This window comes from Hypomesus transpacificus, chromosome 9, assembly GCF_021917145.1.
Source record: "Hypomesus transpacificus isolate Combined female chromosome 9, fHypTra1, whole genome shotgun sequence".
Lineage (NCBI taxonomy): Eukaryota > Metazoa > Chordata > Actinopteri > Osmeriformes > Osmeridae > Hypomesus > Hypomesus transpacificus.
Genome location: NC_061068.1, coordinates 12,332,984 through 12,356,906, shown reverse-complemented (window position 1 = coordinate 12,356,906; position 23,923 = coordinate 12,332,984). Strand labels below are relative to the sequence as shown.

Genomic DNA, 23,923 nt, shown 5'->3' with positions numbered 1-23,923 from the left:
AAAGACCTGTGAATCCCATCCGGGAATGTATAACCACATATAATAATACGTCTAAATAAAAAGTCAAATTTAATCAAATGGATGAAACAAATGAGAGATCAGGAGGCGAAGGTTACCTCAGTATCAGATGAGCAGCAGTGAGACTGTTTAACTCTGTTTCCCAGAACATATTGGGGTCATGGAGCCTTCTAGAACAGGTCCTTCACTGCTGAGGAGTGAGGTTAGGTGCCTCATTAAAAATACACTTATGACAGCAGGTAACGAATGACTGTGCCGGTGCTGAGGTTCTCTAGACACACACACACACACACACACACACATGGAATGAACACACATTTAAATATATCAACCTTTTCAGAGACTCAACATGCATGCACACACATACGCAAACGCACACACACTTATCCCTATGGTCATATATCATCTCCCCTCACTGCACCACCTCGCTGCACAGCCTCTCCCTCTGTGTTCTCTTATGGACGAGTCAGTCTTGGCTCTAAATAACTTTACATGCGGAACGACAAGTGCTGGGGCAAAGTTATGTGTGCAGCCTTTAACAATGACAAAGCAGCAAGAGATTTAACAGCAAACCTTTGGCATGATCTCCACAGGGGAGAGAACTAGGGCAGGTTTCATTTGGAGATAGATTTGGGGTGGATGTGGATGGAGAACTGGGACACAGGCTTTTTCAGGATGCAGGATACATTAGTAGTTAGGTCACAACCGGGGCGATGGAATATAGTATATTCACCACAAGCTATGGACCATGATGGTATGTGGAACAAGGTAAATAGAACGTAGAACATGGTATCTGTAACCTGGTACGAAGGACATTGTACATGTTATTAGGAAGATGGACTATGGAACATGGTGTATGGAATATGTGTTTGAACCAGGCTGACGTCCTACAGTCCTGAAAAGCATAGGCACTTCCTGAGCCCCTAGGTGATCCCAGCTTCTTTTCACGTCTTCAGCCATTGGTGAACAGAATTCATTGCTTTGCCCTTATCACCACAGTGACAGGCGGACGAGCCTCAAGGTAAAAAGGTCAAAAGGCAAAGCAGTCCTCCCAAGGGATTCTGGATCTTGAAGGAAAAGCCATCTCTCATCTCTGTCACACTTCTGCCCAGTGTCATGGCCATACAATCAATACATGTCACACAACCATCATTCAGTGGTGGGCGGAATAAAATAAAAAATAAAAACATGTTTTATTCAAGGAATTCATAGAACAATGGTGGAATCCTTTCACAATATTAATCTTCCCTTGTTCCATGTAATATACAGTCATATTGACACCAAATCCTGATAGAACCCACTCCATCCTCCAGCGCAGAGGGTATTTGGTGGCATGTAGTGCGTGTCATACGGATGAGGTTTCTCTGCCCTCAGAACTTCCACGGTCTTACGGGCCTGGACGTCCCTCCAAACAAACACTGCCCCCAGGATCTCTGCCAACGTAGCAACAAAGGCAGCGAGTCTGTCCTTGACTCTGAGCTACCAGATATGTGTGTGTATTAGTGCATGTGTGTGCATGTTTGTGTGTGTGTGTGTGTACATGCAGGGACTCCAGAGATGCAGCCCAGCACCCCCCCCCCCCCCCCCCCCCCCTTATTAATCAACAGCTCGTTGGGCTGCCAGCCCCCTCCTCTTCTTCTCCTTCTCCTCTCCTCCTCTTCCTTTCCCCCTCTCCATCTCCTCCTCCTCCAGGACGTTGGCTTCCCTCGCTCTGTTGGAGCTCAGCAGGAATGAATCATTAACAGACCGGTTCGTCCTTAATTAAGACCTCACCCAGATGCTCTCACAAGAGGAAGAGGGAAAGAAATATGGAAAGCAATTGTGTGAGAAAAAGGAAGAAGGAGGTAAGAGAAGAAAAAGCTGTTTGTGATTCATGTGGGTCAAAGAGATAGCAAAGTGCTTCCATGCATGAATAGAAGAAATCAAAACAAAGGTTTTTATCGCTGGTCTTCTCGCCACCAGAACCTGTCTCCACTGCAGAGCCCACCTGAGGAGATAGAGGCAGTTTAAGTAGAACTAACACAGCGGTGTATCTCACACTCATCACAGAAGCACCCAGCCCTGGGGTTTAGGGTTTCCTGAGTTTGCTAAAGCGAATGTGCCTCGGCACGGTGGATTGAGGCGCTGTTTTTAGTGTGAAACTGGGTGGGGAAATTGCCATGAATTATCACTTGCCTCATTATGTTTTCAGTGTGAAACAAGGCCGTTCACACTTTACAACATTCATATTAACAGCATTACTATTCAGTTGATTCAAACATTATCTGTCCACTCTGGAAAACCACTTTTTGTACCAACCTTTCATCTTATGTACTAGATGTAAGGTTCCTTTTCAGGATTAAGTGTACGTAAGTGACCTACCCCAGAGCTAAGACATGCTGGATAGCAAGCTAGGAAAAACGACGATCCGGGAATGTTTAGAGAAGTGCTTGAAGGGAGGATGTCAGGGAGGACAGGATGATGAGTGGCTTTGTCTGCTCTGAACTGATAAACAAGACGAGAAAGAGAGCGAGGGAGAGAGCGAGGGAGAGAGCGAGGGAGAGAGAGCGCGGGAGAGAGAGTGAGAAAGAGAGATAGCGAGACTGAGGTCGAAGCAAGACTGGTTCAAGGTTAATAGAAATATCGAGAAGACAGGTATGTAGAGAAGAGTAAGGCAGGATACTAACTAAGTAGCATACATAATGATACAGTGAACTGGTTGTAAAAGTGTGGCTCATTTAAACCCTTTATCATGAAATCAACTGACACTCCTCTACGGCAAAATCCACATAATACATTCCAATCTGGAGACACAGACAGGAGACAACATTGTTGGTGCTTTTTTAATCATAACCTTATTGTGCTTTTTAAATACCTCACAGTCCAAATGTAGAACCTGGAAATGGAAGTGTGTTTACATCCGGGGGCACGGAACCATCTGGTAAACTACTGACACAGAGACATAGAGTTCCGAACAAATCAGTGAGACCCTAATACAAATAAAAAAGCATTTGAGACACAAATAAAAAATCGCCACATCGCCACAGACAAAAAAGGAGAGCGACATATACAACATCTCCTACAGGAACACTCTGTCCTGTCTGGAAGCACTCACAATTCAGTCGAAAGATTCTCCAAACACAGAAACTGTTAATGGCAGGTGTATGAAAAGTTTGTAAAAGACACAGTCACATCCAGGGATGCAGTTGAGAGTTAAATGAGGCACAAAGGAAATATCCACACCTTCATTCATGGCCACACACCTTCTGAACCACCGCTATATCATTTAGCATGATTTACTATTTGATTGTGTACATATTTCATCAGACACCACTACACTACCATCTAAAGATACCAGATAAACGTTAAAGTGTGAACAAAAAACGTGTGAATAAAAAAATATTTCATCTTTAGTCAACAAGATGAATAAGTTGTGTTGTTTCATTAAGATGACCACAACAGCTGATGCAGAGGTATGTTGAAGTTTAGTGTTGTTGAAAAGACGTAAAGAAGGAGAAAGCCAATACTTGAAACATCACATGAAACAGGCAGTAGACTCAAGGGTTAATCATTTGTTTAGCAAGAACAGGGCAAGTGACGCCATGGACCGTACGGCTGCAATAAGGGAGTGATCAGCTGTATGTAAAACGAGAACTTAGGAGAACTTGGACGAACACAAAGGCATGTCACTGTCAGAAGGCCTCCTTACACAACGATGTCACAAGCAAGTGATTAAGCACTACCTAAAACCCACTGCTGACTACAAATCACTGCTCCTGTCACTGACCATGGGCCTTTTGTATACATTCACATTCACTATCCCTCAAGAGTACCGAAAAGCCTTTTAGCAGTACAATTCAAACACCAACTTAAAGTACCTCAAAAAGATTTTTTCATATAATGTATCTTTTCTACCAGATTTGATAGCGTAGTTGATGGGAACAGCAGTTCCTCAAGTTTTGGAGTCAGACTGGAATGATGAAGTGGGTTCAATATGTGGGTTGAAAGAGACAGTGCAATTTGGAGGTTAGACACAGATGAAAAAGCACAAATAAGTTCACTTGTTAAATGTGTTCAATCAAATTCAATAAATAATGCTGCCTAAGACATTCAAACAACTCAATTTGAGGCAGAAGTTGTCAGGACATTCTTACAGTACGCAACAAATGTTTCCTAGTGTGACTACCACCAAACCATCAAGCAGTAGGTGTTAAGCTTGGAAGGTGTTTGAGGACGTGCTGTATCAAGGTGATGTAGCAGCCTACGCCTGCCCCTTTCTACATCACTTGGTTGGTATGGGCATATGTGAAGTCCTCTGTGACATTGCTTGTAACAAGGGCAATATAAATACAATTTGACTTGATGTAGATATAGCGTCTATGTAGCAACTCATAGAACACACACAGGGACAATAATAAAAGACGGTTCATGAAATCCCACCAAAATGACATAGATGTAATACAAAATTAAAAAACATGGTCATTCTAATCAAAGATTCTGCTCATATCAGGACAATAAAACTCATACAGCTCAACAGATCAAAACATTGTTGACAAACAATGACAACGATGACACCAAGCGTGCAATGGCCGGGAGGGCCAGGGTGGCTCCTCAGCAGGCCTCAGTAGGTGCGGACCCCGCTTGGTTTGCTGTCCTGGGCCTGGTTGAAGGGGTTAGCGGGGCTGGAGGACTGGTCCTGCTGGTCGATGGACTGGTAGGCCTCTCTGTTCCGGGACATGCTGGGGAAACCTGGACACAAACACACAACAGCAGTCTCAATGCTGAGTAGAAGACTGACATATGCTACGGAAGAAGAACAGCACACATGGGCTCAACAGCCTTGGACAAGTATGAAAGGCAAGCTGACATTGACAACAACAGTTGCTGAATTACAAAGTTAACTCAAACACTGTTTTGTAGAGAACAAACTCCTTCAGGCTGGTCTCATAAAAATGACAATCTGTACCTTCAAATTGCTCTCATTGTGGTGGTTTTGTATCAACCAAAACTTTTCTTTTTAATCGGTTTTATTTGAATGAATGAACTGAAAAACTGAAGAAAAAAACAGATAATGATAATGTTTACCACCATGTAGCATAAAGACATCTTTTATGGATCAGCCTCAAAATCTGCCTTGTGTTTCTTCACAAAGCAAATATCAGTATTCATCCTACGTTACCAGGAACGGATGAGCCAGTGATCAGTGTTTGTGTAGACTGAGCAACAATGCACAGACCACTTTCACATTTATTGATTTAGCCGACGCTTTTATCCAAACCGAAGTACGGAAGTGCAAATGCTGTAGTAAGTGCAGCAGATAATCAAGCACCAAAAAGCTGCTGTAAAAGAACAGATCTGTGTGTGTCTTTTCTGCCCTCGCATCTACTCACTGGAGACAGGACCTGTTAAGACTCGTTTTGTCTGTCTGTGGAAAGGAGGAGTCTGTCTGTGGAGAAAAGTCTGTGTATCTGTCTGTCTGCAGAGGACAGTCTCTGTGTGTGTGTGTCTCTCTGCCTGTCTGTCTGTCTGTGGAGGAGAGTGCCTGCCTGCCTGCCTGCCTGCCTGCCTGCCTGCCTGCCTGCCTGCCTGCCTGCCTGCCTGCCTGCCTGCCTGCCTGCCTGCCTGCCTGCCTGCCTGCCTGCCTGCCTGCCTGCCTGCCTGCCTGCCTGCCTGCCTGCCTGCCTGCCTGCCTGCCTGCCTGCCTGCCTGCCTGCCTGCCTGCCTGCCTGCCTGCCTGCCTGCCTGCCTGCCTGCCTGCCTGCCTGCCTGCCTGCCTGCCTGCCTGCCTGCCTGCCTGCCTGCCTGCCTGCCTGCCTGCCTGCCTGCCTGCCTGCCTGCCTGCCTGCCTGCCTGCCTGCCTGCCTGCCTGCCTGCCTGCCTGCCTGCCTGCCTGCCTGCCTGCCTGCCTGCCTGCCTGCCTGCCTGCCTGCCTGCCTGCCTGCCTGCCTGCCTGCCTGCCTGCCTGCCTGCCTGCCTGCCTGCCTGCCTGTCTGTCTGTCTGTCTGTCTGCCTGCCTGCCTGTGGAGGAGACTCCCAGGCTGTCTATGGAAAAGCGTGTCTTTGTGTGGAGTCTGTCAAAGCCTGTTTGAGCTTGGGCTGGAAGCTCGTGGATAAATCACCTCATTCAACAACTCACACAAAAGTTATGAGTATAGAAAACAATGTTATGGAAGCCATATTTCACTGGCATGCTGTAAGCCCACTGGGCAGGCTATAGAGGACCTTGGGACAGTGCTAGAGAATACCAAGCAGCTTCTCCCCATCCCAGTCCTGTGCATGGCCAGAATACTGAGGATCTTACTCCGGTATCTTGCTCACCCTGTCTTACCCTGCTTACCCTGTCTATGCTACCAACTGGTTCCACATTCCCATAATGAGGACAGTAGTAAACTCAGGTGATGTATAACACAACACATTATGGTGGTTGATGTTAGTAAAACACATAACATTACTGTAGTTAATGTTAGTACAACACAACACATGACGGTGGTTGTTGTCAGTAAAAAAAACGTTATATGACTGTAGTAAACGGTAAATACAGACTGTGAGCACACACCAGACTGAGATCTTCAGGGTTCCTCCTCGGACTAACAGAAAACCCTCTTGGTCATAATGTGTTTTCATCACAAGCAAGTGAACACAAACACTGCATTTCAAGCCCTTTGAATGATATTTATTAAAAATATAACTTTAAAAAAATGCTATAAATAAATTATTCTTAAACATGTCCACTGTATATTAGAGTACACAGTTAAGTCATCATACTGTACAGTTGTAACCTAGGGCATAACCTTTGTGATCCTATGCAGTCAATATGCACAACAGTATTGGCTACAGTATGTGTCCAACAACATGATTTACCAGAGAAGCAGTCCACCTATGGTTCAGAAAAGTGGACGAGAAAAAACAACTTGAGACTAAGACACACTAATGAGGTGTCTGGAGAGGAGTAGAGCAGGCAACACACACAGAAACACACACATGAACACACATATAAACACACACATAAACACACGCACAGATAATCATAAACCATCATCAAAAACACGGAGACAGTGCCGCTCAGACACTTGTGTTGGCGTGGTGTGCTTGGCAGCAGGAGGATAAGAGTGTGGAGGAGCAGATGAGGGATGACAAACATCGACAGGGGAAGAGAAGAAGAGAGGAGACGAGGACGTGAGAACGGGACTGGAGACACACACTTGAGTCCCATGAAGATTGGTGAAAGAAGCAGACACAACACGACACAACAGACATGAATACACAACGACGACTTAATTGCAAGGTACATTTCGGTTCCCTTTAACATCCTGCGTGTGTGTGGGGGGGGGAGGGATGGTTGGGGAAAGGGGGTGGCAGGAGGAGGGGATGAGAGGATGATTGGAGGAGAGAAAGATGAAGAGCTGAGGATTTCTCAGTAGCGCCGGCCGATAAAAGCACTGTCAGTACTGTCTGAGGTGCACCGACTATCCACGGAGGTCTCTAGATCTGGGAGGACAGGAGAGGGGGGAGAGGAGAGGGGAGGATAGGAGGGGAGAAAAGAAGAGTGGGCAGGGGAGGAGACGACAAGACAGGACATGACAGGCAAATAAAGACAAACTCCATAAGAGACAACACAGAACGAAGATGACTATGCACATACACAAAAAACGGTTTAGACAGTAATCACAGGTCAGGGACTTATCACATTCACAGTTTGGAAGACAGGAAAGGCTGGTGAAAAGGTGAGAATAGTGACATTTTGAAACTGCAGTACACACTAAATCAAATTATTCTAAGAATGATGTTCCAGCCAATTGAATGTTTAGTGACGATGCAATGTAGTTTAAAATGAACGCTGATCATGTAGCATGTGCCCTAAAGCAAACTGGCAGGAGATGCATTGCATGGTTAGAATTCTTCCCACTTCATTTACTGCATGTCAGACTTGAACACTCAAGTTCATGAACCACCAAGCAAAACGAAAACACTTTTGACGCCTGTTAATTCTCTACCAACAGTGCGTGCGTGTTTTCTACATTTTGTGTGTGTGTGAGTGTGTTTGTTTGTGTGTATGTACAACAGCAGGGCGCCATGCCGACTTCAGAGGACCTCCCAGTGGCTTGCAATCAGACAGCCATTACAAAACCAAGCCTCACACACACAAAACCCTCATCAACAACTTTGCCTCCGGTGGCATACCTACGGGAGCCCTGCTCTCTCTCACTCACATCATCTCAAACATGAGGAGGAATGAGCCACATAGGGTTCCTCGATTTCTTGTTCCAACTTAACAAACGACTTTACCAAACACTAGCATGTGCCAAAACACCCCTTTGTGGCTCTGATGACTTAGACATAGACTCAAGTGGATGAAGGTTTATACAAAGAAATGGACAGGTTATCAAAGAACTGAAGTGTGGTATCCTTGTGTCTTGTACCACAGGATGGTGTCAAGACAGTAAGCCTTGTTCTACAACCAACATGGAGTTTAGAGATATACCTGAGGTATGAATAAGGCCACACCATAGTGCTCATCTCAGTATCACACACTTGATTCCCATCTGCCAATTAAAGAATACACTGACTGAGTCTCTACAGAGCTACAGGTGGTATCTGAGTCTCTACATAGATAGACAGCTTCCCACACGTTCTAAACTAAATATCCCCGTCCAAGTTGATTGATGTGCAGAATATGAAGTTCTGCCTGGTTATCTCTAGTTGGTAACTCGACTGTATCAGGCGCATTGGTCTTGTGACTCACTGTAACTCTATTAGCTTGTGTGGTTTGATCTGATCATGGTTTTACACACACACACACACACTCACACGCACGCACACACACACACACTCACACACACTCACACACAGACACACACAGAGCCAGGCATCCTGCCAACATTCCACAGTCACATCATAGCAGGTACAGACTGCATAAACCAACATTCTGGATCACAGAGAGAACAATCTCTCCCTGGAAGGTCACCACAGTGGCATGTTTCAATAGCTCATGCATCTCATAGTGACACCATGTAGTCAGCTTTGGTCATGGTAGATGGGATGGACCCTACTAGAGAACATCGGTCCCCACTATCTGGTAATCTACATATGTTTAGTACAGGTATGTGTATAGTGGTCAAGCATTTAACTGCAGTTTAAGAGGTTGCATGTTCGAATCTCCCCCCTGTAACTTTGGATCAAAACGCCTGCCAAATAAACACATGACAATCAAGGTGTGAAATATTAAAAAAACTGTGTCAGACATTGTGAATCCCGTGCCACCACCACCTCCTCCCGGCTCCCAGCCTGCACTACTCACCAAAGTTGACGTTGTAGTCTCCGCCGCGCTCCCGGTACATCTGGTAGACGAAGAAGCAGGAGACAGGCTTCAGCAGCAGGCTGAGGATGGCCATGCCGGCACTGAAGCGGAACGTGTCCCGGTTCCTGTCCGACAGGCCCTCAGTCAGCTGGTAGTAGATCCCAAAGTGGACGATGTCCGTCAGCAATGTTGCTGTCATCCCGATGAGGAACTGGAGGACGACAGGCCAAGAGGGGGATGACAGACCATACCTAGCCCTGCTGGTGGTTCTAAACATCCTGTCTCTTGAGGCTATGCATGAAGCCGTATTTCCTAAAAGGGTTAAGCTGAAGTGGAATGCAGAAACTGTGACGTTCCTCTAATTACAAAAAAAAAAGACAATCATGGTTCCTCTTTGTAATCTAAATCTTCAGGCTGTCCCTTCAAGAGTCATGCTAGGCTAGTACACCAGTGGATGGACAGCCGGTATTGAGGAGAGAACTCACCATGAGCACAGCATCGATGGAGTCCCGCTGGGCTATGGCCCACACCCCAACAGCCAGAACACTGAAGTTACCCCAAGCATAAGAGGGGGGCAGCCACGCCATACAGCCCCTGAAGAACACACACACACGTATCCATCAACACACACATATCCAGCAACACACACATTTCCATCAACACACACACACATACACAGTTACACATACAGACACAGACCCAAAAAGTGTTTATTTTAACAAAGTATTCAACCGTGGTGCAAAATTATCTTCACTGAGTTCTTTTTTTCTTCACTGAGTTTTCCAAGTGGTTGTAGCCTATAGGTGGGTTCACTTTCTGTTTTTGTTTTTTTAAACGTCTCAACTACAAATGAAACAAACTCCTGCTCTGCTGACAGCTCTTCACAACTGGAGAGGACTACAAGAGACATTCCTCAGGTGTGTGAAAAGCCCTGGGTTGAGTCACCCCTTCTTTACTCACCAGATTGTCAGGATCCAATGCACCAGTACTATGGCCTGAGAAAAGAGAGACAGAAAACGTCACCCAACGTCCTCACCCGCTCCATACTTTGCATGCCCCGTGAGATAGAATGTGCGTCACCCCCCTAGCGGAATCAAAGTGACCTAAATATCCGAAAATATCACTTTGGAATAATATCTATTGATAATTAGTATTTGATTATGATGGTTCTCTGTGTGTCATGTGTATTGTGGTTTGCAAGTCATCGGATATAAATTGAATTTGACACTTGTTACTTAACATCTTTATAGTATGACAATGCGTTTTTGTACATACAGTAGCTATACTGTAACATTACAATTTAACTACAATCAACGCGTCAGTTACAGTAACAGTAAAAGCATCATAAACTAATCAGCCTAAACTTGAGCAACTCCTCTGTTACTTTACTGTGATGTCAAATAAGAAAAGTTTACCTTAAGATTTATGGCAGGAATCTCCATGGTTTCAGACCAACGAAGATTAATTTCAGTCCTCTTCAGTTATCCAAGTTACGGAAGACAACGTACATAACTTTCCAACTTCTCTATTAAGTTTCAACCCCTCCCTCTAATCGGACAGAAAACACAACCCATGTGACAACAGCCTGACCGCCTCCACGTGATGATGCCCACCACCCCCCCTCTCTCATTTTATGTTTCAGGAAACCCACATGAAAGCATGACATGGAGCATGAGCATTCCTAACTCGAGTCCCAGTTGTGCTTGTCGCTGTTTCAATTTCCATAGTCGCTTCACCGTGGACGATTTGGAATGTTACGGTTTCTTCAACATGAAGCGAGCCAAGGAAGGTCTACACAGTCAGATGCGCTTTAAATCCCCGATCAATATTAATTCTGTTAAAAAGAGGTTTTATTTACACATGATAAAATACATTATGAAATATATTTGTTCTATTTGAGGTTCATGTAGTCAGTGTGTTTCCCTTGAAAAAAAGAAAATATTGTATTCTGTTAGGCTACTCGGCCTTTATGTGATTTAAGAAAAAAGCGACAGTTGATGGACCGCATTAAAAAAGCGCCAAATGTTTCACAATAACTGAGAAAGGATAATTATGATGAAACACTCAAGATGATTGTGGGGTGTCCACAAATACTTCCTAAATGTTTATTGTGAAAGCCAGGAAGACATCCTATTACAATCAGTTGTCTGCCGTATGGCGGTGTTGGGATTTAGGCTAGAATTCTCACTTTACAAGCTGACGTATTCCCGTTACATATTGTGCAAAAAATCTCAATTTCAAACGCGACAATACTCCGACTTGACATATGATGTAGAGGCAGCTAACTGCCGGTGATGTAGACACCGAGCCCCCACCGACTCTTTTGTTTCTGTGATCTGTCTTCGCCAGCTGTGTACAAACCCGTCTGACAAGGGCAGATGGCCCCCTGGCTCACACAGCAGGTGGTAACGTTGACCTCACGGTGAACTTTGACCTCTGTGACAGGAGCTGCCTTGGACATCACACCTCACAGTGCTAATGAGAGTGGGTATTTTGTCAAGAGTCGCCACTGATATATGGTTAGCATCTCGCAAAGGGTGTTAAGCAAGTCTATCTCTAGCTTTGTCAGTCTTTGTTTCTCTCTGTATAATCGTCATCCTTGATTGATCAGTGAGTATGGGGAAATAAGAGGGAGGGCAGTGCACCACCAATGAAGTAATACAGCCATCCATCATTCCCTCCTCGGGATGGGGGAGGGGCTGATGGATGCATTACGTCATTCAGTGGTGTACTTTTCTGGTCACATGGGAGGGAAATCCATCACAGGGGGAAGCCAATGTAGTTGTAAAGACCAATGACTTGGTCAAATAACCAGTGTTGGCCCCATGAGTGATTGACAGATCACACACGCACACACTGCTTTGCTGTAGCCCACCTGCAACCACACACACATACATACAACAACACACAGGTAACAGTGCACACACACACAGACACACTTTCTGTACATCACACAAACAACAAAACACTCTGCATGGTGCACTGCTGTTGAGCACACACCCACAGACACAAGTATACACAAACCCACACCCACACTCCTTACTGAACAACAGGGTTGTCGTTCCCTGCTCTCCAATGTTGGGGTTCCCAGGCTGTTTGAGAGGCTGGGCAGGTACCTTGGTGAAGTGATGTTGTCCTGTTCCTATGTATCCTGCTTAGGACTGGCTTTGTGTGATCCATCATACAGCTGGCTGCTGGCCAACTTTTCAAAGGGTGATCAGCGACACACACACACATTCTCTCTCTCTCTCTCTCTCTCTCTCTTACTTACAGAGGATATTATAAAAAATACATCACTACTGCATTTAGTCCATGACCAGTGATTCATGACGAAGCGACCTGACTCTAGTGTGCTGATCATTTGCAGGAACAGATAGATTAAAAAGATAGAGTACTGATAAAGTACTGACCTATCTGTACTGATAAAATATTGATAGAAATAGGATTGTGGAGGGCATTGAGTTCTCACCCTACACGGATTTCACTGCATTCGCAAGGTTGTTGAAACTATTCCTATTTATTTCTGCGACATTGAATCAGAAAGAGAAATGGAGATAGAGATAAAGAGAGAAAGAGAGAGAGAGAGAGAGAGAGAGAGAGAGAGAGAGAGAGAGAGAGAGAGAGAGAAAAGAGAAAGAGAGAAAGAGAGAATAATTAATGGAGGAAAGAGACTTACACTCAACTGTCAAGGTCAACTCAGCTGTGGAGGCAGAGAGACTCTTCTTCAGAAGACCCGTGCGCTGAGGGACCTACTGGGTTTGGAACGTGTCCATGTCTCAGATCTCCTCTGGCCCGGTGGCTGAGTCACAGCAAGGTTCCATTCCAAAAACATGTTCTTTTTCACGAGTCCTCATTCACTCTTCTTCACTCATCTGTTCTCAGTCGTCTTTCATTCACGCATGCTCTGTACCTTGTGGATCTAGTATTATGGGATGGTAGGGTTGGCATATAAACAAGAGCAGAACACAGCAACAACACTCAAAAACGACCCAACCATTGGCCATCATTGTACAAGTGTTTAATCACGAAACAATGAAGTTGAAAAACACAATATACTCATAGACCCAGAATCCTTTTCAGGTATAGTATAAATAAAACATATATTAAGACATATAAAAAGAAAAACGCAAACAAACACCTTGCTTATCTTACTTATGAAGCTACCTCTAGTAAGTAGTGGGACACTATTGGTAGAAAAGCCATTGGGAATCGTTTTCAGTTATCAGAAACACATTCATTCTATTAGTACAGCGCAGGACAATGAACAGACACTGCAAAGTGAAGAAGTTGTTTGGGTAGAGTTGGACACGGCTCTATTGGGCTGGGTGGTGTTGGAGACCAGATGTGTTGGTCTAGCAGTGTCTGACAGTTGGCTCCAAAAGAATTTGAAGTGACCTCCAATACAATGAGAAGTCACTTGAGTCGAACCTGATGGGGCAGTACGTACATTTTGACTCTTGGTTGGGATCCATTGCTCACAGTAGCCCAGATGAGGGACAGTATTGGAGAGGACTTCAAATGTGTTTCGAGCCAGGTCTGTGTCTCGTCTGCGATCTGTCTGTTCTTTCCGTCGCGTGGTCGCTGCTTCCTCGTCTTCTTCATCTCCTTCCTCCTCCTCATACGTCGTTTTTGTCTCCTCCTCTTCTCCCTCCCAATCCTGGTCTTCCTCTTGTTTCTTCTCCTCTTCCTCCTGCTGCTCCTCCTCCCTCCAATTCCTCCTCCTCCTCTTCCTCCTCCTCACACGGTGATGAAGGCGCCCAGGTCGCTGTTGGCAGACTCTGGCACCACGCAGCGCCCCCTCCTCCTTGTCACGCGGCGCTTACGATGGAACTTAGCGTAGCAACGGAACCCTGGAACCAGACGGAGAAGCGGTAAGCTCCACAGAGCGTGTTGGGCGGTTCCTCGTGACAACACAGCGAGGTGGCTGGAGGACGAAGCCCCCTCTTGCCAACGGTTAACGTGAAAGTTAACGTGAAAAAAAAAAGGGTGTATGACATGTGCACGTTGACTCCGGCCAAATGCCTGATACTCACCCTCCTCACACATGCAGTCGTCGTAACACTTGTTGTTGAGGCCTCGGTTGTGAGGCTTGCACTCGTGCTGTCTGAGGTCACAGCAGGAGCCTGTGGGTCATAGAGAGAGGTCGCCTGGCAACATGAGCAGCTTCAAACCGTAACACACACTGACCAGTAGGTCCATAGGGTTATCCTGGAACTCAATGTGCAGGCCAATATCACAACTGTACTGCAATGTTGCTATTGTTGTTATCAGTGCCTTCAGGAGGATGATCAGTATATGACCATGGGTCAGGGGGGAGGTGATAGGGGAACTGTGGTCATGGGTCAAAGGTAACCAGTAAGGGGTTATGGGTAAAGGGTCAGGGGTCATGGGAACTGCTGACTCACCCGGGAGACAGTCTAGGTGGTGATCACATGGCTCGATGGCGTCGGTGTCCACCGTCATGTTGCCACTGCTCAGGTTCTTACTGCGACGCTTGTCTGTGAAAACAACCAAATGCCAGACTATCACCCTCCCATCACCAATACCACAACACTATCACCTCCCATCACCGATACCACAACACTATCACCCTCCCATCACCGATACCACAACACTATCACCCTCCCATCACCGATACCACAACACTATCACCCTCCCATCACTGATAACACAACACTATCACCCTCCCATCACTGATAACACAACACTATCACCTCCCATCACTGACACCACAACACTATCACCTCCCATCACTGATACCACAACATTATCACCTCCCATCACCGATACCACAACACTATCACCCTCCCATCACCGATACCACAACACTATCACCTCCCATCACTGACACCACAACACTATCACCTCCCATCACTGACACCACAACACTATCACCTCCCATCACTGACACCACAACACTATCACCTCCCATCACTAACACCACAACACTATCACGCAGCACAGATGGAGGGTGCAATATGTACACGTTAAATACAGGCAGGTGTGTCTCTCGGTGTAACAACAGCATGTTCAAAGTGTTGAAGGGGGAATATCACACATTTAGGAACGTGTGAAATCATCATGAATGAATCTCTGCATCTCCAGTGGCCTGGCACCAGGGTAGGATAAGGCACTGGTAGTGACTGACTGACTGGTTGGCTGGCTGCATGGCTAGCTGGCTGACTGACTGGATGGCTGACTTGGTAGCCGGCTAGATGGCTGGCTGGCTGGCTTGCTGGATAGATGGCTGGCTGGCTGGCTGACTGACTGGCTATTCTAACTGACTGACTGGATGGATTGCTGGTTGGATGGCTTTCTGGTCTGACTGGATGTATGGCTGGTTGTTTGCCTGACCTTTCTTCCTGGAGGCAGGCCAGGCATCCACAGGCTTCATGTCTTCGTAGTCTGTCCAGTCAAACAGCGTCATGTCAAGGGTGGGCATCACCTCTTCCTTGCCTCTCCCCCGACCTGGCCTCTGCAAACCACAAAACAGTAAGTCACCATTTACACCCAGTCACCATCACACATCCCACACCCGACGAAGACGACGCCTTGGAGTCCATTACACGGGGTGCCCTGGTGAACTTCATCACCAAACCACCTCTGTTACCCCGAGAAGACTAGAAGTATGTTCAAGTCATGTCTGAACACAGTAGGTTCACCCGAGCTCATGCTAAATGACTTGATTATCCCAGAAACTATCCCTCCCATTCTGTCCTGCTTACTGTCCTGCTTACTGACCAATCACAGAGACACCTGGGGTCAGGTGACCCAGGCAATGAGCGCCCTCTCAAGCAAACTCCGAGACCGGCGCTGTGGAAATCATCCATCACAACAAGGCTCTACGCTCGGCCTCCTCACACCTAATGATCCCCTCCAGCTTCCTGACCTCCTACACTAACATGGAGAGACATCAATTAGATTAATTGCACTAGAGCTCGGTGCTTGGCTGGTTATTCAACCATCAGCGCCGATCGAACTTTAATTAAGAACACTCTCAACATCCCTCCTGTGTCATTGAGCCTGTGCCTGTGCCAGCCAGAGCAGCCCCAATGCAAGGCCAGTCCACTCTGACAGCTTGTATAAAGACACATTCGGCCTCTAGGGTTCTCTTAGCCATGCTTGTTAACAGCATACCAAGCAGTCGAAATGTGGCGGGTCCACACACTTCAAACGGTCGGTCAAGGTTGTAAAGCGAGGCGTAGCTTAAGAAGCTCTTATTACACTGAGGGTCTGGGAGAGCACAGACAGAGGCCAGGACCTCCACAGAACCAGACTTGATCAGGATTTTAACACAGGCGCCGTCCAATTAAAGTGTTGTTTTGTACTGTCTACTTTGTGTGTGTGCGCGTGTATTTGTGTCACGGGTGTGTCTTCGAGTGAGTATTTATTGTATTTGTGTGTATTTGTGTGTGGAGTGTGACTGTCTGCCGATGTGTGTGTAGGCAGGGAGGGGGATAAAGGAGGGATGTGTGTGAGAGCATTGTGTTGACAGCAGCATGCTGGGAGAACGTGAAGGACAGATGGCTGAGAGGAGGAAGGGTAAGCGACACCTCGCTCCACTCTCACACACACATTTACAACTCATAAAGTCCACTGCCTACAACACAGATGGTACTCTGGGAAATGTATTCGAAACCCAATATATTTCCCAATAAAACCTGATAACAAAGAGAGCAAAAGAGGGTGTTCTTTTCAAAACACAACAATTAAAATAAACCCTTTGAGAAATATGCAATTATTTCATGTGACAACACTGGCACATCTATAGTAACATCAAAAAAAAAACTGTCAACTACCAGCTAATCACAACCACATTCCCCTCCTCCCCTCAGCAGAAACGCGTGTAATTGGTTCAGCGCTAGTAAGGATGTGAAAGCACCAAGGTGCTTGTGGCCTTGTCTCCCCCCAGCAGGGAGTCTCTCCCTGGCCAGCACCTAGTCTCTCCCTGGCCTGGAAACCCTGAGGCCGACCAGACGCTGTCCCAAACAAGGCCTGCTGTCTGCTGGGGCGCACCTGGGGCTTGGTGGACGCTGGCGGCAGCGTTGGGGGATGCTCGTTCGTCACCGTGGTAACCATGGAGAAGCCCGAGCCGTAGCCGGCGGCAATGGGGGAGGGGGGTTCAGGGGGTGGGGTCAGGCTGTGGGAGAGGGAAGCGATGGAGAGGCCTTCCTTAGACAGATCGCTGGCCCTCAGCTCTGGCTCCGGGAAGAAGCCTGGAGAGGGGGGGGGGGTTGGGAAAGGGGGAGAAGGGAGGGAGATAGTGAGAGGGAGGGTGGAATGGAGTGAGAAAGGGAGGAAAGAAGGGGGGAGGAAGAGAGATAGTGGGAGGGAGGAAGGCGAAGGAGGAGAGAGAGAGGGGGGAGGGGGCATGGAGGGAGAAGGGAGAGGGAGGAGGCGGGACAAAGACAAGGGTGGGGGAGGAGAATGGAGGAGCAGACGTTATCATAGCTGCTCTCTGATGGATCAGAGATGAGGGGAACATTTTGGTATTGATTCAAGGATGACATTAAGTCTCTCACATACTACAGATACAGCTAAAAGAACAACCAAAGAACTCTCTCATCGATCTTAAAAAAAGATAAGATAAGATACAGGTCAGATAAATATCCTTTCAGTTATCTTGTACAAAGGAATGAATGAATGTAAAGAGAGACTCCCACAGGGTGGTGGGACTGTGTCTTCTCATCCAACACTTCCGGAAGCAACCGTGAGAGCTCACTTTTACCGTGCCTGCCCTTCTCTCTCTGACCACCGTGTCTCCTGGGCTCAAAGTGGTGCCCGTGCCCCTGGCCGTGGCCGCGGCCCTTGCGTGTCCCCATCCCCCCGAGCGGGTGATTCTCCCGTCCATGCAAGGGGTTCCTGAAGCCTGCGCGACCTCTCTCTCTCTCCTTGCCCGGGCCCATCTCCAGCCTCACTGGGTTCAGCCCTTCCAGGCCTGGCCCATCCTCCTCCGGCCAGCCCAGAGGCTGCAGGGGCCTGCGGGAGAGGTGCCCGCCTGGGGCTCCACGGGCACCCTGGACCCCCTGGCCTCCGCGTTCCCGGCCGTACACCACTGGTGGATCGGGGTACTGCAGGGCGTTCCCGCTGGCTGGTGAGGGCGGGGCGGGCCTCCTCTTGGTGTGTGTGGAGCCGGGCTCGGCGCTGTGTGACACGGCCAGGGTGGCCACCAGGAAGAGAGTCAGACGGAGGCACCAGGAGAGAGCCATCGTCTGTTAACACAGCGCCACCTGCTGGACAGAGAAATCACATTTCATGTTGGTCTTCACGGTGTTCATTTTGTTCGATACATGATCCGAATGATTCATTCTACGCTATACACGAACATATGGAAATACACTTTTAAAACCAACACGCCGACAATGGAGATGAAATGAGAGAAAGTTGGCTTTTTGTCCCGCAAGTCTTCTTCTCCAGAGAACAGTCCATATAGTCCAGTCCAACAGTCTTCATTCTGAAGAACTATAGTCACGTGGACTGGCATCATGTGACCTCCGCGTGAGGGACAGAGAATGGCTTTGATATTGCCATTGAGTCTACCATCTCAAGCCTCCTCTGCCCATCTATGGAGAGACCAGAGAGACCGAAAAAGAGAGAGACTCTAAAGAGACTCTGGGGAGCCAAGGCAGAGACCGGGAGAGAGACTGGAAAGAGACTGGAGTCCTGAGAGAGACAGGAAAAGAGAGAGACTCTGGAGAACCGTGAGAAGGACAAAGAGACATAGAAAGACTCTAATTGCTGTGGGTTACAGATCCGTGAGTCTGGTCTGAGACGTGAGGCAGTCCATCAGTGATTTCTAACTGGGTCACGTCCTTCCCCCTGCCTCACAAAGTCAGATCTAAGTTGGAGGTTGGTGCTTTTTACGTAGATCTTACGTCTGCATTACAGGAATAAACGCTTCTGGCATACCCTGCTTGGATGAGGAAATATACTGCCTTATGACCATCTTCATTGAAAGTAGGTTGTTTCTATACCGTTGCTATGGTTTGGGTTGCGTGTAATAGAATACGGTGTGGTCTGTCCTCCACTTGGATAGACTGCAACAGTCAATTACCGTGGCAACGTAACGCTAATGCTGTTCTCTGGCTAGCGACGGGTGCCTCTTTTGTGTTAAAGACAGACAGCCAGCGCTGCCCTTATAGAAAATCAATATAGAAGATGTATTGAGCCGTTGATGCTGGTGTGCGCGCACGCACGCATCCGCGCATCCGCAGGAGTGTCGGTCGATACAGTCTTGCCACGTTCATCACTTTGGGGAGACGCACACAAACTTTAGCCGCACACAAACACACACCCTGGGTGTCTAAGGTGGGTGATTCAGGCCTCTCTAAAACAGGCAGCCAGTGGGTGGGGAGAGAGGAGGGGAGGGGGGGAGCTGGGGAGGAGGGGAAGCCATCATGACCGGGGGCCTGTCAGGGGAAATTTGTAGCACCATAGCAGGCAGGCCTGCTGGGAGATTACTGGCTGGCAGGATGGTCGGGGCTATGTGTGTGTGTGTATGTGTGTGAGAGAGAGAGAGAGAGAGAGAGAGAGAGAGAGAGAGAGAGAGAGAGAGAGACAGAGAGAGAGAGAGAGAGAGAGAGGCCTGTCTCTGGGAGTTTCACCAGCTGTGATGTTTGCTAACAGCGGTGGGAGGCTAGCTGCGGTGAAACCTTCATCTCCTGGCACCCTGGAGTGTATGTTTGGTGTATTTGTTTGTGTGTCTGTGTGTGTGCTTGTGTGTGTGTTTGTGCGCATTGTCTGTGAGTGTGCCTATATGTGTGTGTGTGCGTGTACCTGCTGCTCCCCACACAGAGAGTGTGAAGAGGTTGGAGGCGTGATTGCTGCACATCGAGTGACGCAGTTGTGGAGAGGAGAGTCTGGTTCTGGGGTCTTCCCAAAGAAACGGAGGAGATCCAAACCCTTGAATCCTCCTGCTACAGGAAGGCTTCCTTCACCGGTATACAACTTGTTCCCACCTTCCCATTTCACCTCGTAGACCCGAGCTACACTCTGAGCACAATGATGAGATGGCATCGGAAAAAGGAAATTCGACCACACACAAAAAGAGAGTGAGACAGAAAGAGAGAAGCGACGCACGCCTCCACAGAAGCTGAATGAGCCACTACAGGAAGCCATGAGCATTCAAGTCTGAATAGGCCTGAGGTGAGAAGGAGATGAGTAATGGAAAGACTCGGTGAGTTCCTTTAGCCTACACTTGTATCCAAAGCAACGTACCCGCGACCAGTAGAGAAGCCCAGTAGAGCATCCAAAACCAGTGGTGTCCTTCTCCCTGCAGCTTTCAAATGTGGCTCCTTTGAGGGGACCCAGAAGGAAGGGTGCAGGGGGGGGGGCAATAGAACACCCCAGGATGTGAGTGTGTGTGTGTGCAGAGGGGTGTTGAGGCCCTTTTCCTCCCTGTACCCTCTAATGATGAACACAAGCCCTCCCCCGCACTGCCTCACACACACAGACCGCCTCCAAGCACACGACCCCCACTGACCCCTGTATTATCCAGCCCTGCATGACCAAGGTGGGATCTAACGTCCGCTGCCAGGGCCGTAGTGGAAGTGGCTGAAGGAGGGGCCCGGACACTGTCGCGGAGGGGGGGGGGGGGGGGGCTTTGATGAAGCCAGGTGCACCTTTAACACTTTTAACCACAGACGATGAGCACGGACAATGATACATTCACTAGCCCAGTCTTTGGCCGTGTTGAACCCTGGGGGTCCTCTTTGGACAAACCCACTGGGCTGCAGAGAACATGAGTTTCTGCTGGCTGGGTTAAAACAAGAGTGAGGGGTAGAGAAAGAGAGGGGGGGAGACAGGGAAAGAAAGGGAGAGAGAGAGAGAGAGAGAGAGAGAGAGAGAGAGAGAGAGAGAGGAGAGAGAGAGAGAGAGAGAGAGAGAGAGAGAGAGAGAGAGAGAGAGAGAGAGAGAGAGAGAGAGAGAGAGAGAGAGAGAGAGAGAGAGAGGGAGGGAGGGAGGGAAGTGCAAAGCAGCGAGGACTAAAGTTAAAGCCAATCTCACGGCGCTAGGACAAGGGCCAGCTCAAGAGGTCTGCTCCATTAACCAGAGATGAGATCTGAGAGCTCTCTGCTCTGCACCTTATCAGCCAGGCTCCACACTGAGAGGTCTTGGACAAGCTTCATACAGACACACACCACACTCACACAGCCCACTGGGGAACCCATGTACTCAAAGAATAATGTGTGTGTGTGTGTTTAATGTGTAGAAGAGGGTGTGGGTGTTAGCAAGGCAGGAGTCAGCGAGCCGCAAAAGCCAGCTCTGGCAGTTTACATACATCTATATCTTCAGCTGCTGGTCACAAACCATCTGGTTCTATCAAGCTATCTCTCCAGATAGTCAGGGTACTTGGAAAAACTTGCCACACAATCCCAGTTAGATGCTTGACCGCTTAAAGATATTACAGACATTTGCTTCAAACCCTGGCTATCCCCTCTTTCCATTTTGATCAGGTTACTTGCTCAGTGAGATGCTTGTAGCTGGTGGGTGATGTGCTCCATTTGTGATTGGTAATGTGGGACTGTCAGTGAGGGGGAAAAAGGTCAGGTGACCTTGTTGCTCCAAAGAGAACACCCCAAACCAACATGTCTGACTTCTTCACCGTTTTTGTTCAAAGAACAATGGAAAGAACACAGAGGACTAGCAGACACGGTTTCATGTGGTAAAAAATGCAATGGATTCCTGTTCATCACTGTCAGTATTAACTGACGGATGACTGCTCGCCAGATACAATGAAACCTGTAAAAAAGAAATAGAGAAAAAAAGCCAAACTGTTCTGACTGAGGCAATCTCTTCAAGGATCAATAGCCTTGATTTCAACAACTGAAAATGTTTTCTTCCTCAACCAAAAGGCCTCCGCACAAACAATACCGGAGGGGTGGTGTGTGTGTTTGTGTGTGTGTGTATGGTGGGGGCTTCACACATTGACAAGGTGGTTTGGAAGCTTGGGGGGGGGGTGTATTAGTTGCGCTGAAGCTCCCTGGAAAGTGCTTTGGCAGGGTGATAAAAAGAGCCATAAGGAAGGTCCATCTGTCAGGCTGAGAGCTGGGACCTTGAGAGCCACAGACTGGGTGCTGCTGTGGTGAGTCTCATTCAGCTGCGGCTCCCACAGATGTGGGCCGCCGCCAAACCCTGCCACCGCCGCCGTTGCACGGCAACATCACAGACACCGTGTAACGTGGCCCTTATCTTCCTGTGGAGGACACGCACGCGCATACACACACATTTGCACACACACACTCATTCACACACACACACACACACACAAACTAACTAACAAACCCATTTTCTCTCTCTCTCAGCAGTGGAGCCTCCTCCAGACACCCACAGAAACACGTTCCCTTTGAGACACAAACAGCAGCAGGAGCCGGGAAACACACGACCCACTGACAGGAAGGAGTGAAAAGACACAAAAGAGAGAATGAAAAATCAAGAGAGAAGTCGGATGCAGAGGACAAGAGATATGAAGTGAGAATGAGAGAGAGACAGAGAGAGGACAGAGCGAGACCCCAGCGCGTGCGTGTCTGTGTCTAAATGATTATAGAACATGAGCATTCCAGACGGATATTTTGGAACGGCATATATTGTACACCTTGGCTTACAAACAATAACAACTCATTTTAGTAACCTGTGGAGAGAAAGATCCAGCCTTTCATTAGTGATTATGATCATGAAGAGACTACAGCTTTGGCAGGTCCTCCACACACACACACACACTTTTGCCATGATCCAGCTGATCTGACTAATTTCTCATCATGCTTGGTACAGGTGAAGCTAGGATCTCCCCATGTCTGCTTTCATTTGACTTTGTATTGGATATCTCTAACAGTGACACATTACCTGAAATGTACACTAAAACACATCCACAAACAAACATCAGTTTCCTCATGGCCCTTCCTTTACTAAAATAATGTAATTTTGCCTATTTTCTGAGATTCAACAGTACTTTGTGCTGAACAAAGATTCACATGACATGCAAACATCAGGAAAAAATATGTAAGATGATAGATATGGGCTCATTTCAGGTATGTCCATAACCAGCCTATTCCATAACAAATTTAGTTTAACTTTTTTGAAAGCAACAAAAGTGGACGTTTTGAATGTACTTTGTAGGGAAATAATTCGATCACCAAATTAAGGATCGAAATAAATACGTACGATAGCACTGAGATGGATATTTATTGTAAAACGACGGCCAAAGGATTCTTCATCAACTAATATAAAACGAAAATAAAATGATCTTACCCGCGTCTGTTCTGTACAGTTAAGGTTGTCTATAATTGCAAAAGCGAGACAGTCATAAAAGTCTGTAGAATTATGCAAAAAAAGGGGGACTGAAATTCCGTCCGTGCAGTCCACTCACTGCAGGATGTGTAGATCGTTGGGATTGTTTCTGGTTTATGAGGAGAGTCACAGCCTGAGTGCGCGCGACCAGGCTATGCGCGACCACGTTGTGGCTGATGTCAGCGTTTGTCCCATTCAGAGTTGAACAGACAGCTACACACAGGTGAAGCCGATAAGAAAATATCATACGGTGTAATTTCCATGTATATTGAAAAATATGAATTACGTTCTGTTGGTTGAACCTAAAGCTTCAAACAGAAAATTACTGGGCAACTAAAATGT

The 23,923-nt window shown here is 47.3% G+C and overlaps 2 protein-coding genes across 4 annotated transcripts; both read right to left on the bottom strand.

The window, feature by feature from the left end:
- Positions 1 to 2,811: 2,811 nt before the first annotated feature.
- LOC124471663 (angiotensin II receptor-associated protein) lies at positions 2,812 to 10,899 on the bottom strand. 2 transcript variants are annotated; one of them, XM_047026230.1, is made up of 5 exons: positions 10,711 to 10,893; positions 10,256 to 10,290; positions 9,781 to 9,889; positions 9,296 to 9,506; positions 2,812 to 4,746 (listed from the first exon to the last, which is right to left on the bottom strand). In XM_047026230.1, the coding sequence occupies exons 1-5, from the start codon at positions 10,735 to 10,737 to the stop codon at positions 4,619 to 4,621; spliced, it is 510 nt and encodes a 169-aa protein (XP_046882186.1). In that variant the 5' UTR covers positions 10,738 to 10,893; the 3' UTR covers positions 2,812 to 4,618. The 2 variants fall into 2 exon arrangements, with proteins under 2 accessions (XP_046882186.1, XP_046882187.1); XM_047026231.1 differs by lacking the exon at positions 2,812 to 4,746 and adding an exon at positions 6,710 to 7,485 and having other exon boundaries at positions 10,711 to 10,899.
- A 2,419-nt stretch (positions 10,900 to 13,318) lies between these two features.
- On the bottom strand, positions 13,319 to 23,650 carry draxina (dorsal inhibitory axon guidance protein a). 2 transcript variants are annotated; one of them, XM_047025494.1, is made up of 7 exons: positions 23,543 to 23,650; positions 18,018 to 18,528; positions 17,312 to 17,511; positions 15,650 to 15,770; positions 14,701 to 14,793; positions 14,329 to 14,418; positions 13,319 to 14,145 (listed from the first exon to the last, which is right to left on the bottom strand). In XM_047025494.1, exons 2-7 carry the CDS (start codon positions 18,502 to 18,504, stop codon positions 14,033 to 14,035), a joined length of 1,104 nt encoding a protein of 367 aa, XP_046881450.1. In that variant the 5' UTR covers positions 18,505 to 18,528; positions 23,543 to 23,650; the 3' UTR covers positions 13,319 to 14,032. The 2 variants fall into 2 exon arrangements, with proteins under 2 accessions (XP_046881450.1, XP_046881451.1); XM_047025495.1 differs by having other exon boundaries at positions 18,018 to 18,525.
- Between the last annotated feature and the right edge of the window lie 273 nt (positions 23,651 to 23,923).

What these genes read in the sequence shown, in the direction of transcription:
- LOC124471663 (XM_047026230.1), bottom strand. Translation starts at nt 10,737, where the DNA reads ATGGAGATTCCTGCCATAAATCTTAAG. An exon ending in CATTGGATCCTGACAATCTG is followed by an intron (nt 9,890 to 10,255) that starts GTGAGTAAAGAA and finishes TGTGTTCTTCAG; the next exon opens with GGGCTGTATGGCGTGGCTGC. An exon ending in AGACTACAACGTCAACTTTG is followed by an intron (nt 4,747 to 9,295) that starts GTGAGTAGTGCA and finishes GTTTGTGTCCAG; the next exon opens with GTTTCCCCAGCATGTCCCGG.
- draxina (XM_047025494.1), bottom strand. Translation starts at nt 18,504, where the DNA reads ATGGCTCTCTCCTGGTGCCTCCGTCTGACTCTCTTCCTGGTGGCCACC. An exon ending in CAGCGTCCACCAAGCCCCAG is followed by an intron (nt 15,771 to 17,311) that starts GTGCGCCCCAGC and finishes TGTGGTTTGCAG; the next exon opens with AGGCCAGGTCGGGGGAGAGG. An exon ending in GCCTGCCTCCAGGAAGAAAG is followed by an intron (nt 14,794 to 15,649) that starts GTCAGGCAAACA and finishes TTGTTTTCACAG; the next exon opens with ACAAGCGTCGCAGTAAGAAC.